This window comes from Lithobates pipiens, unplaced genomic scaffold (assembly GCF_037356315.1).
Source record: "Lithobates pipiens isolate NorthernLeopardFrog02 unplaced genomic scaffold, aLitPip1_a1.2 Scaffold_8, whole genome shotgun sequence".
Taxonomy (NCBI): Eukaryota; Metazoa; Chordata; class Amphibia; order Anura; family Ranidae; genus Lithobates; species Lithobates pipiens.
In genome coordinates, this window is record NW_027507903.1 from 270,125,382 (window position 1) to 270,145,009 (window position 19,628).

A 19,628-nucleotide genomic window follows, 5' to 3' on the forward strand; every position below is an offset into this window, starting at 1 on the left:
TTCCATTTTGTTTTTTGACTAAAATGCCATTTTAGTTTTAGTAATGTATAATGTAGTCAGTTGAATTTGAACTAAAATTTTATTTTAGTTTTTAGTTTTCATCACTGAAAACATGCAGATGACAAAAGCTAAGACGAAAATATTTTGGTCGACCAAAATGAACACTGCTGTTCAGGAAATATATTGCAAAAATAAACAATAGTGCGCTAAAATCAACTTTCTATCACATGTGCACAGATTAACAATGATAAATATATAAAGTGCTAAATACTCAAATTTTTGATCTGGGGTTCCCCTTTAATATTCATACCAGACCCAAAGGGCCTGGTAATGGACTGGGGGGGGGGACCCCATGCTGTTTTTTTCAATGAGTTTTATCTATATTGCCAGGACCCAACAATTCATTACAGCCGTGATCAGTTTTAAATTACTTTTTTCCTTTTACAAATTTAATTTTGCTGTGGTTTTGTTCTAAACACTGGAAAAATGCACTAATTTACAGGCATACTATAGACACCCCCCAGGCATGATATTTAAAGGAATATTTCACTTTTATTGTTTCACTTTAAGCATTATTAAAATCACTGCTCCGAAAAAACTGCCATTTTTAAAACTTTTTTTTTTTTTGCATTGATACATGTCCCCTGGGGCAGGACCCGGGTCCCCAAACACTTTTTATGACAATAACTTTCATATATGCCTTTTAGAATGTGCACTTTTGAGTTTTCATGTTCGTGTGCCATAGACTTCACTGGTGTTCAGGTGTTCGTCCAAATTTTTTGCCTGTTCGCATGTTCTTGTGCGAACCGAACCGGGGGTTGTTCAACTCATCCTTACTCTCTACGAAGCAGCAGATGTAAATGTACATGTGTCTGTTTACACCTGCCAACATACAAGCTGATCCTCTAAAAACAGAGGGATTGGTATCTGTTCCCCATCTATCTGGCGGATTGGATCAGGTGACAGTCGAATGTAAACAAAGAGGTGGCCCTGTTTAATCCGCCCCTAGAGGAAAGTGGGCTGTTTCTGTGTCAGCTCTGTATAAATGGAGCGGGCACAGACCTGTCATCCGCCGGATCCAATGACAGCCCGCATGTGTGAAAGAGCCCTTGGGTCAGTGATGGCGAACCTTGGCACCCCAGATGTTTTGGAACTACATTTCCCATGATGCTCTGGCACTCTGCAGTGTAGTGGAGCATCATGGGAAATGTAGTTCCAAAACATCTGGGGTGCCAAGGTTCGCCATCACTGCCTTAGGTGATCTTGTATTATACTCGTGGCTGCTATTTACTATGATGCGCTGGCAAAAAGCTGTTTCAACACAGGTATGCTCTGGTACAGCACATACAGAGTAATTTTTTTTTTTTTTTACCTGTAATCCATTCCCTTTATCAAACTAAACACAGGTTTGTCTGTATATGTCTTACAGTACCTAAAGACATAATAAACATTTCCCCATTCCAGATGGTTGTGGTCAGATTGAGAAAAGTTTGTATGTTTTTAGGCATTTCCACAGCTCTAGCAGATTTTCACTGCCCAGGCCTGCTTCAGGGAAAGTCAATAGGCCAGGATGGATTTTCCTAGCCATTCACTATTGTTTCCACAAAGACAGGCTGGCGCCCCCATCCCTTTTCTTTATAGGCAAAAGCATGCAGGTTCACCCAGTGAGAACTTTCATGTTTGTATGAAGATCTCTATTAGAAAGATTGTTTGGCAACCAAGCAATGCATACACTGCCATCTGCTGTTTGTAATCGGCTTTAGAAACTCAGTATTGGTGATTTGCTAATAATTAGACACCATGTCTAATAAATGCAATGCACAAAATTATCTATCTGAGATTGGCATGTGATTTTTTTCCAATGTACCCCTTTTAGAAGTGCCAACATTTAACAGACTCAGAACTATGCCCTATTCATATGATTTTGGCTAAACTGTGTGCCCACAAAGAACCAATTATAACAACACAAGGCCAAATAGAAAAATGTTATGTTGGTATCTGTTAGGTTTAATTTATATATAAAAACATAAGTAAGATCACGTCTACCATCAGGGCCAGTTCACACCACATGCAGTCCAGTGCGTTTTTTTTTTCTGCATCAAAAACGCATGGATAGTAGGTTACGTGGTTTACAGTTGCATAGTTCACACCAGTTCAGTCAGTTCCAGTGCGTTTCAGTTCCAGAAAAAAAATTAGAACATGCTGCATATTTTTTCTGTGCTGAACTGTACTGGAACGTGGTAAAACGCACCAAAAACGCACCAGAATGCACATGTCCCCATTTAGGGTGAAGAAAAATGCACTGGGAAGCATCAAAAATACATCATAATTGCATCACAAACGTGTCAAAAACAGGCATGCGTCCAGACTTCGTTTCTATAGTGTGAACTGGCTCTTAAAGTGGAATTTCACCTATGCTTTGCCATGCATAAAAGGGAAAAGGGCTGCTACCATGAAAGTCGGCTAAAACATTGTTTTTATTATTGCAGGTAAACAGAAGTCAAAAACAACAATGCGTTTTGGCCATCAGGCCTTAATCATACTCTCTGCCATAATCTAAGCCTAATCTATCTAGCCCTGTAAAGAAAAAATTGCTATACTTACCTTTTCTGAAGCCGGTCAGGTCCAGGTCTCCAGAGGCGGATGCTGTGTAGAGGGAGAAAGCCGACAATGGCTGTGGAATGCCTGGGAAGTGACATCACCCATACTTACTATGGGGCTTCCGTTGTCAGCTTCCTCTCCTGCTCACTCCCACACACTGAAGCTGCCGCTGACAGCTCGGCGTGGGACTGAAGCGGTTGCAGAACAGCTAAGTATAGCGATCTCTTCGTTAGAGGGCTAGATAGATTAGGCTTAGAATGTGGATGAGTGTAGGTTTAGCGTCAAGAACTTTAAAGTCAAGCTCCAGGCAAACTAAAAATACAGTTTAAAAACGCATGTGAAATGTTTTACCTGCCAAACATGTTGGCATTGTGTTCAGGCATTCTTGTAAACCAGACACACCAGAAAGCTGATAAGCTGGGAAGCTACCCTGTGTCTGCTGTTTGGACAATTAATTGCTTTATCTTTTTAATCTCTGGCTACTTTAGCCGACCATAGATGAGTCGAAAACTGACTGTTCTGTCGCCTGAAGAATGAAAATAGCTCATACAATTGTGCCATAATTTTTGTTTTGTTCATGTTGGATCAGGCACTTTTGGCATACTAATGATGCGAAAAGGGAAACCGATTTGATGATTGACAATTTGCATTTGGTTTTTGACTCATATCTGGCTGACTTGAATTATGCATTCTCATGGTAATGGAACTTGTTTTAGTAATGTACATCTTCTTGTATGCAAACTATATGTTTTTGTGATTTCTTAGGATCTATGTCAGCTGGTAAATGCTGATGCTCCCTATTGGCTTGTGGGAATGACTGAAATGACACGAACATTTGGCCTGGAACTTTTGGAATCGGTCCTTAATGATTTTCCACAGGTGTTCTTACAGGTAACGCTGTTTAAAGTGATTGTAAAGCTTTGTTTATTATTTTAAAAAAAATTAACAAACATGTCATACTTACCTCAACTGTGCAGCTCGTTTTGCACAGAGTGGCCCCGAACCTGCTCTTCTGGGGTCCCTTGGCAGCTCTCACGGCTCCTCCCCACATCAGATAACCCCCAGGAGAAGCACTCTCCTGGGGGGGGGTTACCTTGCAGGCACGCTCCTGAGTCCATCATTCGGCATCCATAGCCACCGAATGTATGACTCAACCCTGCCCTCTGGCACCCTTGTCATTGGATTTTATCGACAGCAGCTGGAGACAATGACGGCGCTGCTATCAGCCTGTCCAAACAAGAGCTTAGAACCCCGGGCAAAGGAAGAGCGTGTCCCCACTAGATGAAGTTCCAGGGCTCAGTTAAGTAAAACGCGGGGCGGGGGTGAGATGTATTAAGGTGAAAAAAAATGAGGGTTTACAACCCCTTTAAAACATACAAAGTTCAGAGGTAACATTTGTTAAAAAGGTAAAAACTACCATAGTTGGTAAAGTCATCATGTGATAACAATGCACTATTTCAGCTGACTGTTTACTGACCTAAACTTCTTTGCCCTTTACAATAAAAGCTTAAAGTAGTTTACTACTTTTTGTATCTCTTAACATGCTAGCCCTGGTTATTGATGCCTGTGTAGCCCAAAACAGATGTTAACCCGTCCTAAACACTAATAGAAATGTTTTAAATTATGTACAAAAAATATGCCAATGGTAATTTCATAGCTACATGGTTGGGGAATGTGCCCATTTTTTTATAAAATGTAAATGTACCAAGTCTGACAAAGTAGATTTAGCAACTCTGACAGGACTGTCTGTTTTGCCTGCTTATCTAATCTTTGTGTTCCTCTTTCTTTTAATAATTTTAAGTAAAAAAAAAAAAAAAAAAAAAAAAAAAAATATATATATATATATATATATATATATATATATATATATATATATATATATATATATATATATATATATATATATATATATATATATATATATATATATATATATATATATATATATATTGATTCTACATCCATGTTAAACTGTGTGGATGGAGGTTTCTATATTGCCAGCTGTTGTATTTGGCATTTGCAGCTGCCTGAATACCTGAGCAGTAACGGCATCTGATTGGATGCAGCCACTGCTCAGCTGACAGTTTTCCACCTGGCTCTTTTCGATTTTGAAATGAACTTTTGTTGCACTGAAAAGTGCCAACGGAGCTACCCAAGGCTTGAATTTTGGATGATTCAGCAGAAATTGGATGAAATAGAAGCCTTGTATGACCAGCTTAAAGTGGAAGTATAGTTCAGAATACTCTCCTCCATTCCAGCCATGTGACCATCGGTCTTGATTGGCTAGTGGGGATGACATAACTCCGGCTAATATACACAGTAGTCATTCATCCCATTACACCTGCACTATGATGAGAATGTATGTTCTGTGTACATTAATAGAAGACAATAAACAGGCAGGTAAGTTTGCTCTATTGCAGGAAATATAGCATGTCAACTCTGCAATTTAAAGCTGCCTCTTCACATTTTCTTTTTTTTTTTTTTTTTTTTTTTTTTAACAGTTGATTTAGTCCCACTTTAAAGAAGTGCTATAACTATTCCAGAATGATGCACAAAAAATTGTATGTTGGTTACACAAGGAGAGAGGATTGTGGTCCTCTACCTCCTTTAGAAGCCTATGCAGACTGCACAAATACCTGATTAAGGGGATGTTTGACGGGCTACACTCTTGGTGGTCTGTCTACAAAACTTACAAAATGCAAATGTATGGGGAAGGAAGGCTTCAATGAATATCAGTACACACTTGTGAACATTATAAATGAATGGGTATGGGAACAAATTGGTGTGTGCACACATAGGTATCTACTAATGATAAAAATAATTGCTTTAATGGAACATGGATTTCATGGTCCTTAAGATCCCCCTGTCAAGTTCTGAGAAATGTAGACTTTTTTTTTTCTTTGTCCAATCTGCTGGTAACCACTGTAAGTTTTAGGCATAATCTGATAACTTGGGGCTTGCTACTTCATTTAACAGGAGTCTGTGCAAGTCATAATGAAGTCAGTAAAAAGTAGTGCAGGAACCTTTTTTGAAAAAATTTTTTTATAATCACTGCAACATGAGTCACAATGATATGAACGGTTCCATTGCCGGCAATGGGGGGCAACTTATGTGATTTGGAACTGTCAAATTGCATCACACCAGTGTGAACGGGAGCTTACTGTGGTTTTTTGTGGCCTTGGACCCCTTTCACACTGCCAGCGTTTTTCAGGTGCTACAGCGCTAAAAATAGCGCCTGAAAAAAGCTGCTCCATGCACTCCAGTGTGAAAGCCTGCCTTTTCTTGCCTTTTTCTGCATAAAAATTTTATTGAAAAATAACATATGCCTTTTACTGGCTTTGTTGTTCTTATCTGCAAGCTACCCTTGTCTGATTTTATTTTTTTTTTTTCTTCTGTGTGGTATACTGATTTGTGTTTTATTGATATCGCTTGTTTTTACAGCATCAAGAATTTAGCTTCCTCCTGAAGGAAAGAGTGTGCCCACTTGTGATTAAGCTCTTTTCTCCAAATATTAAGTTCCGACAAGGCTCTAGTAGTAATTCTTCACCTGCACCAGTTGAAAAACCTTATTTTCCTATTTGTATGAGATTGCTTCGAGTTGTTTCGGTTCTCATCAAACATTTTTACGGCCTTCTGGTAAGCTAACTTGATGGGTGTTTTTTTTTTTTTTTCTTTAAATGTTGCAGCGCACGACATAATTTGTTGCCGTTTTGGCATGCACTAAAAATGTATATAACAAATAATACTAACAAATGAAGTATGTAGTGGTATTGATATACATGCAACTAGAAGAAAGAGTGAGTCATTTATTTTTTTCCTTAATGTGATATATGTACACGTGCACTATGTACTAGAAAAAGGAAATAAATAATGTTTTATTATACAAAGTTAAAACGACAAGGGCAGAAGATTTAATAGATGGAAAGTTGAAAAAAATTAGTGAAGGTCCGCTTTAAGACATTAAATCTTCCGTGCTTTTTAAAAATGCTTGCATGCCAAAAGTGAATATCCACCACTATGTTGCCATGCCTCCTCACCTTGATCTCACTTTGACCTAAGTTAGGTCTCTTGCACTTAGACCCCTTTTACACCACGCCATAGTGTCGGCGGTAAAACGCTGCTATTTTTAGCGGCGTTTTACCGTCGGATTTGCGGCACATTTCGGCCGCTAGCGGCTGAGAAAGGGATAAAAACGCTGGCAATACGCCGCAATAGCAGCGTTTTGCCGGTGGTATTACAGCGCTGCCCCATTGATTTCAATGGGGAGCAGCGGCGGAGGAGGAGCGGTAAACAAACCGCTCCTTCACTGCTCCAAAGAAGCTGCTGGCAGGACTTTTCCTGACGTCCTGACAGCGCACAGCTGCAGTGTGAAAGCCCACGGGGCTTTCACACTACAGTCAATGGTGCAGCTGTTTTAGGGCGGTTTGCAGGCGCTATTTCTAATGCTATAGCACCTGCAAAACGCCTTCGCAGTGAAAGGGGTCTTAGTCAAAGTTCTGGTGTGACTTCACCTCCAGCTATTAGTGGCCACTTTCCTCATTGGGTCCCTTTTTAAGAGACCACTCCTCTCCATCTCCACTGCAGATAGCGCTCAAAAGAAGGGGACACGTTTCATAGCGCAATTTCGTATATGTCTATTTAAAAGCTTTAAATACTACACACTATGCACTAGAGCTGTACAATTAATCATCAAGAATCGTTATCGAGATCTTGAGTAAAGTGTCTCACAATTCTTTCTATGCAAAGAATTGTCTCTGCTCTTCTGAAGCCACAGCCAAAAGAAAGGAAGAGAAAAACTGGACAGTCTGCCAAGAATCAAAACATACTTTATCAGTTGAACTTAAGTATAAACATTGTAACAATTTGTCAATGGAATAGACTTTGTGTGTAAGTGAAAAAGGTTTAACCACTTAAACCTTTTTCTGACATTGTTGGTTTCAAGTTAAAATCATTTTTTTGCTAGAAAATTATTTAGAACCCCCAAAAATGATATACATATTTTTTAGTAGACACCCTAGAGAATAAAATGGGGGTTATTACAATATTTTATGTCACACTGTATTTGTGCAGCGGTCTTTCGAATGCAATTTCTTTTGGAAAAAATTACTTTAACGAATTAAAATGTCCGACCGTGTGTACAAGGCATTAGTCATCTACAGCTGCTGATAGATTCAGGCCAGGTATTGAAAATCCCGAGCAGTCAGCCAAGGAAAGCAGTTTCCCTGTTCACTATCTATGCTGATGTGACAGTGCTACAGTCAGCAATGACTACCCTTCTGTGTTTATTTTACACATAACCCTGCTATTCAAGTTTTGCCAGTATATGGTGATTCCTTAGGTAGTTATTATTTCAGAGCCGAGGCAGCTTTCCTGTTCCTGTCTCGGTTACTAACTGTTTTGAATACCTTGTGAGATCATGCTGGGTTGAGGTTTCCTCAGTTTTGTACTGGTGTTTGCTATAGAAGAAACTATATTTTACATGCCATGTTGTGTGGGTTAAAATTCTGCTTTTATTCCTAACTTGCCTTTTATAGAAATGATGTACAGAAAATAAAATACGATTTCTGTACTTTCCTGCATGCTCCAAAAAAAAACTCCAATACTAAAACCAGGGGAATTCTTCAAAATTGCTTCTATCTACAATGCCACTTATGGGTGCAGCTCTCCACAGACCGGGGAGGCTTCTATACTGCAAACACACAGGAGGGCGCAAATACATTGTGCATTACCATAAATACAATTATTGAATCCAAAATGACAAATGGATACTCGCATGCTGATGTAGAAGTTCTATTGAATTTAGGGCCGAAACAACGAATCGATTATGAAATCAATTACTATTTTCATAATCGATTAATCAGCCACTAACATAATGGGGTTAAAAAAAAAAAATAGCCCTTTATAGTACAAAAAGAGCAAATCACTACTGTAAATATTACTTTCACTGTCCCATAGTAAAAAATTTACCACTTATTTTTATTTTTATTTTTATTTTTGTACTAATTTTCGTTTTTTTAACCCCATTATTTTACTAAACATCTCAGGCCTGGGTCACACCTCTTTGTTTTTTGGTGCTTTTTGCAGAAACGCACTATAGTTCATTTACATGGTTTCCTATGGGGCACGTTCACATCCATGATTTTTTCATCTGCTGCGTATTTGGAAAAGACAAGGACTTTTGTTTAACACAAAACAGTGCTATTTTTTTTTTTTTTGTTCAATATACTTCAATGGAGAAACTGCAGAAAGGCAAAGTAATAATGTGTTTTTGCAGCAATTTGTGTTTTTTTTAATCTGCCCAACAACAAATTGGCTCAAAAAAATGTAAAATTGCAAATTGCAGCAATTTTTTTTTTTTTTTTTAAGGTTATTAACCGATTAATCGAAACAATAATCGGCCAACTAATCTATTATGAAAATAATCGTTAGTTGCAGCCCTAATTAAATTTCTATATCAGCATGTGAGTATCCATTTGTTTTGGATTTAATTCATTTTTTTCTGGTAATGCACGAGGTGTTCGCGCCCTCCAGTGTATTTTTTTTGCAGTATGTACTTTCTTGTAAAATCTTTAAAAAAAAAAAAAAAAAAAAGTCCATTGAGAGACAAAGGTACTACAAAACTGAGATGTGATTGTTGTGGTGGGGTTATCCTGCTGGCTAGTGTGTGTGTGTGTGTGTGTGTGTGTGTGTGTGTGTGTTTTGCCAGTGTCCTTACCTCCTGTAGGTGACATTGTAACCTGACAGTCTAAGAACGTCCGTGTCTCTCCATGGACTGCCTGAGAGACATAGGATTTCGCAAACACAGCGAGAAAAGGATTTTTACAATGAGTACAAAAATCCTATTAATGGGGGCCATTTTACAACTTTCAGCCTTTCAAGTGGTATGGCTTGTGAAGGAAGGGTGTTGTTGTCTGTAGCAGGCTGTTTACTAAAGGACAACCTAAGTCATAGCTGTGTATATAAGCTGTATAAAGACTTGGGCTACTTTCACACTGCTCCCTTGCAAAAGTGCATATGTGTTTTTACTGTGCTTTTGTTGTGTTTCCGCTGCGTTTCGCACCTGTGAAAAAAAAGACATGTAACGCTAAACCTGCACCAAAAACGCAACAGATTTTTTCTTCCTTTTTGATATGGTTTCCATTAATTTCAGTGGGGAGGTGTGTTTTTGGTGTGTGTGGTGTTGTGTTTTTTTTTTTTTTTTTTTTTTTTTTAACGGCACCAAATATGTGGCAAGCAGGATTTTTTTAAACGCAGCAGGCCTGCAATTAAACAGAATTCCACTTTTTTTTTTTTTTTTTTTGTTGGTATTTTTTTTTTACACAAAACCAGATTAAAAATGGATCAGTGTGTTAGAAATACGTTTATCTTATTTTGGCTGAAGAGTAGCTGTCCCGGGCCTTTCAACTCAGGGCTCCTTGTGAAGGGAAATTGAGCTTTTTTTTGCTGTGCATAACATAATGGCAGTCGAATGCAAGCAGCATATATATTTATAGTCTGCAAATATACTCCCCTTATTTAAGCATATAAAAAAAAATACACAGCATCCGTTGTAATAGCGTATTTCTAAATCTTTTTCTGCTGGATTACTTGTATGCACCAACACTGACATGGCTTGTGAAGTGTGTGTATATATATAATATATATATATATATATAATATATATATATATATGTGTGTATGTATATATATATATATATATATATAAAAGGTAGGTTAGAGTTTGGTGCACCTGCTTGGTGGAGGGGATACAATAAAATCCACAATAGGTCACGGCTGCATACAGGTGTTTTACTTAGTAGTTTTAAAGATTCCTATTTGGTTTATCACAAATGGTCATTTTCCTTCAAATTGTGCTAAATTAACCTATTTAACGTGAACTCTTTTAGGTGACAGAGTGTGAAATCTTTTTATCGCTGCTAGTGAAATTCCTGGATGCTGATAAACCACAGTGGCTCCGAGCTGTAGCTGTGGAGTCCATACATAGGCTTTGTGTTCAACCTCAGCTTCTCAGGTAAATGATTTACATTCACACACTCGGTTTTTAAAGCAAAACAAATCTTAAAGCTACATCTGATGAATATCGGTATTATTAGTACAGGATTTATATAGCGCCAACAGTTTGCGCAGCGCTTTACAACACGAGGACAGACAATTACAATCCAATTCAATACAGGAGGAATCTGAGGGCCCTGTTCATTGGAGCTTACAATCTAGAAGTATAGACTGATTTAGAAAATCCAGCTCCAGTGGTTGGATCATGCTATAACCCTATGGTCTGGGTTTGTATTTTAAAGAAATTTTCCATCAACAAATCTTGGTTTGGTTGTAGTAATATTCATTTTGTGAAGCCCCAACCTTCCAATTTTTTTTTGGGCATCTCTGTTGCTTGTACCAGAGTCTGCTCAGTGAAATAAGGTTGTTCCCATGGTAGCCTTGTAATTCCATGTGTCACCAGCAGGTAATAATATTGGTCTTGAACCCCTAAGCTTCAGAACTTTTTACAGCATAGGCCCTAATCAAATAGCGAAAATCAATAAAAGAAAATAACTCCATGTGTTTTACACCTGGAGTAGGATCAGCCAGCATGCCTCATTACTTACGTTTGTACCAAAATTGTGTTCATGTGTAACATATTTGCTTGTATTTTTTTATTTTAACAATTATGCCCCACCCTAAAGCTGTATTAAAGAAAAAAGAAAAATGTATGATATTTAGGAATAGCTGCCATTTATTTTCACCACATCCTAATTATGTATCAGGGGAAAAAAAATAAAAAATAAAGGTAAAATGTACAAACTTTACCGGTACCCAGGAAGACCTACACATGTAAAATGACAATCAGTTTATAACAAAGTTAAAAGCCAACATAGAACACCAATCGAGAAATAAATCCCAAGTTTTTTACATCTCATCAAATAGTGTGTATACAGGGATCACATTCAATTCAACACGTTTCACACAGTATGCTTCTTCAGGACCTTATTTCTTGGAGACGATGGTAAATAACCTGACTAAAAAATACAACCTATTATACATACAGTTTATGACTTGTATATGTACACAGTTCGTAATTTGCCAGATGAAGGGAGCAATATACATTGTTTTGTAAATGTAAATAAACTGATTTGTTTTCCTTGGTACCAGTAAAGTACATAGATTTTCCCTTTAGAAATTTCTTTATGAAAAAAAAAAATGTAATATATTTTAGCTTACCAATCTTTAGATTTGTCTGCATTAATTTATTTTTTTCCCCCTGGTGATCCAGCCAGTAACACACTTCCTGTCTTTTATAGTGTCTGCATGGTGTCAGTAGTAAACCAGACACCTTTTTGACAGCAGCACTGTCAATCTGGTGAGGGTGGTGTTAGATGCACTAGCAGATTTATGAACTAACAATTTGAAGCTGAGGTCCAGCTTACACTTTATAAGCAGCCGCAGCAAACTTTTTTTTTTTTCTTATGGGATAAAAGTTATCCATAAATGAAAAAAAGCTGATCACGTTAAGCACCACTGTCAGTGGTAATTGGTTTGTCTCAACTATCTAAGTGCTACTTTGTTTGGAAAGTTTGATCTGTTAAAGTAGGTTGAAAGATAACAGACTTACTGGCTGGATCACCAGGTGAAAACAAAGGAAAAAAGCCTAAAAAAGAAAATGAATGCCGCTGCCACATATAAGATTTGGTGAGCTGCAATTTAATAACTTTTTGATGTGGGTTTAATACGGCTTTAAGGTATAGACACTGTTGTGCAGTATTCCATCTAACAGACTAGCTTTAAAGGGATTGTAAAGTGAATTTGTTACATCTTTCCATCCTTTTTTTTTTTTTTTTTAATAACAAACATGTTATACTTACCTCCACTGTGCAGCTCGTTTTGCACAGAGTGGCCCCAAACCTGCTCTTCTGGGGTCCCTCGGCCGCTGTCTCGGCTTCCTCCCGCAGGTGCTTCTCACGTTCATGCGAGCTCCCTCTCATGGTGAGAAGCATCTGGTTTAATGCATTAAGGTGAAAAAACATTTACCTTTTACAACCCCTTTAATCCAGTCTGCTATAAAAAACTAAATTTATTTTAGTTCACCAATTTCCTACAGGATACAATAGAATATTCTCATTCTTGCCTACTGTACAAAGCCTTTAGCAATTCGCTTCTTTTTTTGTCTGTTTGGATATGAACTCCTTTACAAAGGTTTCTCTGCTTTTAAACAACTTTTCTCATGTTTGTCTTAAACCTTCGATAATTTTCTTGTGCTGCTTCCTTGCTGTGAAAATATCCTTGGCATTGATTCAAACATTCATCTTCCCTCCAAGTATTTAAAAGAATAGTATGGTCAAAGTTTTTATGGCCATACTTGTCTTCTGGGTCACAGGAGTGCACTTACCTTTGCACTCCTGTAAACTCAGTATCAGCTGACAGTAGGCAAAGGCCCATTGTTGGCTGATGTCACAGAGCCTGTCCACGCTCTGGAGGGATCTTGACAATAGTGCTTGCATCAGCTGCTACTGCCCCCTCCACAGCCTGGTGCTCCAGGGAGCGCTGGAGGGGCAGAGCAGTGAGCGGTGACTGGGAGTTACCTCTCGCTGTTCAGAGCAGACTGAGAACTGAGCAATCATTGGTCATGTGATCACTCAGTTCTTGGTCTTAGAGCCAGAGGGGGACCGCTGCAGAATTAGACTGATACTACAGCAATTTATGTGAGTATGTACCTGTGTGTTTATTTTTTTTAATTTTTTTTTCCACACTTCTCTTTTAAATCCATGCATAGAACTCGACTTTTCTGAAAGGGTTGGAACCTCAATATATAACACTTCTGATTTTTTCAAAAATATTGCTTTAAGATCTCCCCTTACTTTTAAACAGAATCCTCAAAGTATTTTATGCATTTGTGTATTTTACATTGTTAAAGCCCTTGTATGTTCTGACTTAGAACAATACTTCTAATACTGGTTTCATATCAATGCAGAAATCATAACAAGAATACTTTTACCACACCCAGGTCTTTCTGCCAGTCCTATGACATGAAGCAACACTCCACTAAAGTTTTTCGGGATATTGTCAATGCTCTGGGATCCTTTATTCAGTCACTTTTCCTTATTCCAAGTACTGGAAACGCATCAAACACATCCAACCCAAATGGTATTCTTTTCCTTCTTGTGGAATGTTTCTATAATTTTGTATGTTTTGGTTAAAACTAAAGAATTAATCTAATGGAATATGTTTGAAAACGAAAGCCTCTGCCAAATATCGTCTGAAATCAGCCGGTACAGTAGATACCAGCTGACGTTTGGCCTGTGTGTACAGGTCCTTGTTTGACAGAAGCCGATCTCATGGATGGCTTTTGTCAATTGAGTTTCTGGAAAATCAGCAGCTGACTGGTGTGTTCTGGCAGGATGGGGGGGGGGGAGGTTGTGCTCACCAGGGTGATCGCTGTACTAAAATCGCATGGTTAGTACACCGACCTTTTCCAGAGCTCCAAGAAAACAACTTGCCGTGTGTACCTAGTACTGAACGGGCTGAATAAAAGAAAATGAAGACCTTGGGAGGAGTTGCTGTACTAATAATCTGATGTTAGTACATCGATCTCCGACACTGAGCTATTGTTTTCTGACAGGGGGGCGGCACTGATCAGATGCCAATCAGTAGACCTTTTTCAGTCACGCCCCTTTTACAGAAGCCGTTTGAACTGTTGTACACACAGGCTGAATGTCGGCTGGTTTCTATTGAACCGGATGAGGCTGTCCGATATTTGGTCCGTATGTACGGCCCTTAAACATCATATCATAGCCATATGTATTTATTTTATCAAGCCCCTCTACATAATGCAGAATGACAGAAAATGTTGTGACTTTTCTATTGAGTTTTAGGAGCTGATGTCTTTCCCCGATTCATACATCATCAGCAGTGACAGGTTTGGCAGGAGGAATGCCTTGTCTTAAGGCTAAAGTTCTAGTATCTCTAAGTTTGGATGGCAGATTGAGGCATGGGAACAGCTTATCAATACATTTGTTCCAATGTATCTAAGTTCCTTATGTTTACCAATGTAAATGCAAGCAGTGCTTGGGTAGTCCATCTTTGCAGTTCATAGAAATAGTATGTAGCTTAGTCTTATGATTACGTTTTAGCTCATTGGTATATTTTACTTATAAACGTTTTTTTTCTCCTTAATGACAGCTGGTTCCATCTCCAGTGGTCCTGCTGCTATTCAAAGCACTCCAGGGATGGTAGTAGCTGCTGGCAATGCAAGTGTACTTCCTGCCTTTGAGTACAGAGGTACCTGGATCCCAATAATGACCATTTCTGTTCAAGGCAGCGCCAAGGCAACTTAGTAAGTTGAGACAATTAAAATATGGTTTTAGCCAGTTAATGTCTTAAATATTTTTGCATCGGGACAGGGCATTTCAAGGCATTTTAATTATTTTTCTCTACATTAAGAGTTTTGATGAAAAATACAATCTTAGGTGAAACCTGGCATTAGGTTCAACACTTTTTAGGCACAAACTTTTGCATGCCTCAGGATCTCCAGTGACAAAAGCGATTTGATTTTAGGTTTATCACCCTGACCTTAATCTTTGCTGTAAATCCTAATCAGTCCTAGTTTAGTTCCCTGGTTTGAATGTACATAAATGATAGTCATGTTGTGAGTGGGAGGCTAGCACTTTGCTTTCAACCAATGAACTTTATTGCTTAATCTAGAAAAAAAATGAAAGCGTAGTATGATTTTTCTCAGTGTACTGGATTTTAGCATGAAATGTCCTTTACTTCATTGAGGATTTTGTTAAAAACATTTTCAAGATTACTTATAGAGATTTAAAGTGAATGGTTGGCATACAGGTACCTTAAATTATAAATATGCATTACATTTTACAGTGATAAAACTAAACTCCTGTATTCTTTTTAGTCTTGAAATGCTGGATAAAGTAGAGCCACCTACTATCCCAGAGGGATATGCCATGTCAGTGGCATTTCACTGCCTGTTAGATCTTGTGCGAGGCATAACCACCATGATTGAAGGGGAAATTGGCCAGGCTGAAACAGACTCTCAAATTTCAGCGGAAGAGACTCCATCACAAACTAGTGATCAAAAAGACCTAAGAACTGTGTCTGACCCACCGGAGCAAGAACCAGGTTATATGATGATTTGTGTTTATAAGACTAATGCATTACTTAAAAATGTATCATTCAACTTTTCTGAGAGGCTGATTCATAATGGGGAGTGGGTATTGTGATGGCCCATTCATAAAATGGTCCATCGCGATACTTCACAGAGTTCAGTCTGCAAAACGCAACAGAGAGAGCTCCTTGATTGGTCGACAGCTGAACTGTTTGTCAGATTTTTGTTTTTTGTGTATGGGTAGACTCCCCTGCTAGGGCACATCATTTTTTTGCCTCAGTCTCTAAAGGTGAGACTTCCTTGTTAGGCAACACGTTTTTTTTGTCTCAAATTCCAAGGGGAGACTTCCCTATTATACTGCATGTTTTTTTTTATTTTAACTTAAATTTGCAAGGGAAGATTCCCATTAGGCCAAAGACTCATGGGCATTCCAAACAGTGGAGTACTTGTAGATGTTTTTTTTTTCTTTTGGCTTGTCTACTTAAAACAAACAATTATAACACTATATGTCTTCTACATCAACTTATCTATCTTTTTTTAACCACTTCAGCCCCGGAAGGTTTTGTCCGCTTCCTGACCAGGCCATTTTTTGCGATACAGCACTACGTCACTTTAACTGACAATTGCGTGGTCGTGCAACACTGTACTCAAAATTGATGTCCCTTTTTCTCCTTCGTTCGGCGGACACAGTGCCTCCATAATCTTGACCGTTGGGTTAGATAGATAGATAGATATATATATATATCTATCTATCATAGGCAGAACATGCCCCCTCCCTGCTCTAGGTATTCAGTTTATTTCTGTCTAGTCAGGCGTAAGGACCTAGCTCCTTGCTGGGATCTTGTGGTCCTAGCAGATTTTGCTTTTTATGTCTTTCTTCCATGCATTTTCTCTTGGAAGATCTACAATCAACTGCTGGGCTGTATAATCTAGATCCAACAGACAGAGCCTGGCCCGCGAGTTAAACGTCGGGGTCGTATATGACCGGGCTCTGGTCTGAGTTGCAGCATTCCCTTGGCTGACAGCTCCTCCACTGCGGTGGCGAGGAGTTCTGTCTAGAGTGTTACCCGCACCAATTATTGGTAAGTACAGTGCCCACCTCCCCCTTTGTGCAGTTTGGGGTGGACGCGGGTACGCTCCAGGGATGATCGGCCTGCTTGCGGGTTCCCTCCTCCCAGCCTAAAAGACCTTCAGAGCTCCCAGGGTCTCATCTTCCATTCCCCTTCTGTAAAGGTCTTGAGGTGGTATGTGTCCTGCCCTGATGGTATGGGGGGCTTCCAGGACCCCTGGATGCATGCCCTACTTAGTGGGGGTTGTGGTGCAGAGTGCACAGCGGCGTCCCCTTAAATGTTCACCCTGCCTGATGGTGTACAGTATCTTGGGGGGGGGGGGGGGTTGCGGTGCCCTTGCAGAGTGTTGAGGGCACAGAGAGGTTCTTGGCAGCATGCTTCGGCATATCAAACGGTCAGCAGCCATGTAAGGAGTCTCAGGGTTACACCTCCCCCACTGACCCCAGCTTCCCATGATTGCGCTGATAGCAGTCCTAGAGTCATTGGTATTCCAGTTGGAAGTAGCGTGTGGCTAAAGGCCCAGGAGGACGTTTCCCCACCTCCCCCAGTTTCTCATCTGATTTAGAGCCTGATGCTGCCGGGGATGCGGTCCATCCAGGGGGCTTGATATCACGCCCCCTACCCAACTGATAATGAGGATGAATCCTCTGCGGTCGCAGCAGCGAGTGAAAAAGCGCTGGGGGACACACTTATTACTGCGGTGCGTGAGACTTTAAAAATGGTGGATGCGGCTGAGGGGGTCATGGACGTGGCTGTGTCTTTTGGTACGTATAAGTCACCTCACACACCTAAGTTGTTTCCTTATCTGCCTTATTTTGACAGGTTTACCTATAAGGAATGGGAACAACCAAAGCCTCTCTTTGTGATCCCCAAATGTTTCTCAGTACGTTATCCCTTTGAGGAATCACTTTTAAAAAAGTGGACTACTCCACCAGTGGTGTACCCTCCTGTCTCCAGGTTGAACAAAGCAAACATGATCCCAGTAGAGGAATCTCCATCTTTTAAAGAGGAAGTAAACTCTCCCACTTTGATGCTTCTTTTCATTTAGTCCATTATAATAAGTAATTATCAAACTATAGCCACTGTAATCCAGCCCAAATCGCATATTACTTACTGTTTAAAGAAACTTTAAAAAACTTGTTTCCAGGGGTTAGGTAGCGCCATCTTAAGTATTGTTTTCTGAGTCCACAGTGGAGTGTATTTCAGCCCTTACATTGAGCACTTCCTGTACTGTTAACCAAGCCTCCTTCTCAATCCAACGTTTCTATGGCAACCCTGCTTCCCTGTTAATAGCTGACTTGTTTTATTTCATAGTATTTACTTGTGCCCATTGTCTAATGTTTGCCTTTTGTCAATCTTATCAGCTTCAACTGATAAGACTGCAGTAATGGCCAGGTTTACACTGCATGTGATATCACATGGTCACATGGTGTGTAGGAGGAAGCTCTGAATGATTCTGCAGCCTCCTGGGATATCAGTGGTGTGCCGTAGGAAGTCCTGATAACAGATAGACAAGCACATAAAGAGTGTGCCGTAAATCGGGAGATCTGGGCATGCTCAGTGACGTCATTCTAAAGAACAAAAATGATTACAACAATACTAAGCAAGTAAGGAGATGTCTACAGGCAGTGTTCATTAGGGTTTTTATGCTGATTTACATGGGACAAAGTTGTGGGGGAGAGTTTACAACCATTTTAAGGACCCGGTTGACAGGAAAGCAGAGGCTGTGGCACGCAGCATGATTACTATGGCTGGTTCAGATTTGCGTCCAGTCTTGGCCTTGGCCCAGGTGTCGGAGAGCCTAACTGAATGGGCCAATCTTCTGTACCAGGGTCTGAGTAGTGAGCAGGTTCCCACCGCTTATGTTGATTTAGCGGACCAGTTGGTCCATGAGCTGCAGTTTATTTGTGATACAGCCTTGGATGCAGCTCCTGTGCTGTCCAAGATTTCTGTTTCAGTGATTAGACGTATGCTGTGGCTTAAGAATTGATCTGCAGACCAAGCCTCTAAGAAAGCTCTCATTGATCTGCCTTTTCAAGACGATGGCCTGTTTGGGGCTACCTTGGACGACATCATTAAGGGTGTCACGGTGGGGGGGGGGGGGGGGGGGGTTTAATGGCCTAGCCATTGAAAACCAAGTACTGGGAGATAGAGGTTTGTCTGGATCAGTGACCCCTACTATGTTGAAGGCGAGGAAGTCAACTTCCAGTAAGATATACCATCATACGTGGAAAGCGTACATTTCTTGCTGTGAGTCAATTGGCGCTCACCCTCGCTTCTTTTCTATAGGCGCTCACCCTCGCTCCTTTTCTATAGGTGCTCACCCTCGCTCCTTTTCTATAGGTCGGATTTTGACCTTCCTGTAAACGGGGTGTTAAGAAAAGGTTGGTCTTGAATACCATCAAGGGCCAGGTGTCTGCCTTAGCAATCTTCTTTCAGTGACTCCTAGCCACTCACTTTTAGTTCCTACCTTCATTCAAGGAGTCCAGCACCACCTGTATGGTCTCTTTTGCCGTCATGGGATTTAAACCTGGTGCTATCAGTTCTCCAGATATCTCCATTCGAGAATATTCAGATTTCCTTATCTACGTTGTCCCAAAAGGTGACATTCTTGGTGGCTATTACCTCGGGCCGCAGGATTTCGGAGTTGGCGGCATTATCCTGTCGTAGTCTCTATTTAGTACTCCATAGGGATAAAGTATTTTTTCGTCCCTGTCCGTCATTTCTGCCCAAGCTTGTCTCTGACTTCCATTTGAATGAGGATATTGTGTTGCCGTCCTTGTGTCCCAAGCTGGCCCATCCCAAGGAATTTGCTTTTCGTACCCTGGATGTGGTTCGTGCGATTGGTG

General features: G+C 39.9%; 1 protein-coding gene across 3 annotated transcripts in view; it reads left to right on the forward strand.

Moving 5' to 3' along the window:
- MON2 (MON2 regulator of endosome-to-Golgi trafficking) overlaps positions 1–19,628 on the forward strand; it is a 208,906-nt gene that overhangs the window by 43,118 nt on the left and 146,160 nt on the right. For 2 of the 3 annotated variants that reach the window (XM_077471965.1, XM_077471967.1), the window contains exons 7-12: positions 3,367–3,492; positions 6,043–6,237; positions 10,488–10,612; positions 13,595–13,734; positions 14,770–14,923; positions 15,497–15,723. In XM_077471965.1, the coding sequence (XP_077328091.1) occupies positions 3,367–3,492; positions 6,043–6,237; positions 10,488–10,612; positions 13,595–13,734; positions 14,770–14,923; positions 15,497–15,723 (967 nt within the window). The remainder of the gene's footprint in view (positions 1–3,366; positions 3,493–6,042; positions 6,238–10,487; positions 10,613–13,594; positions 13,735–14,769; positions 14,924–15,496; positions 15,724–19,628) is intronic. The other variant, XM_077471966.1, reaches the window with a different exon arrangement.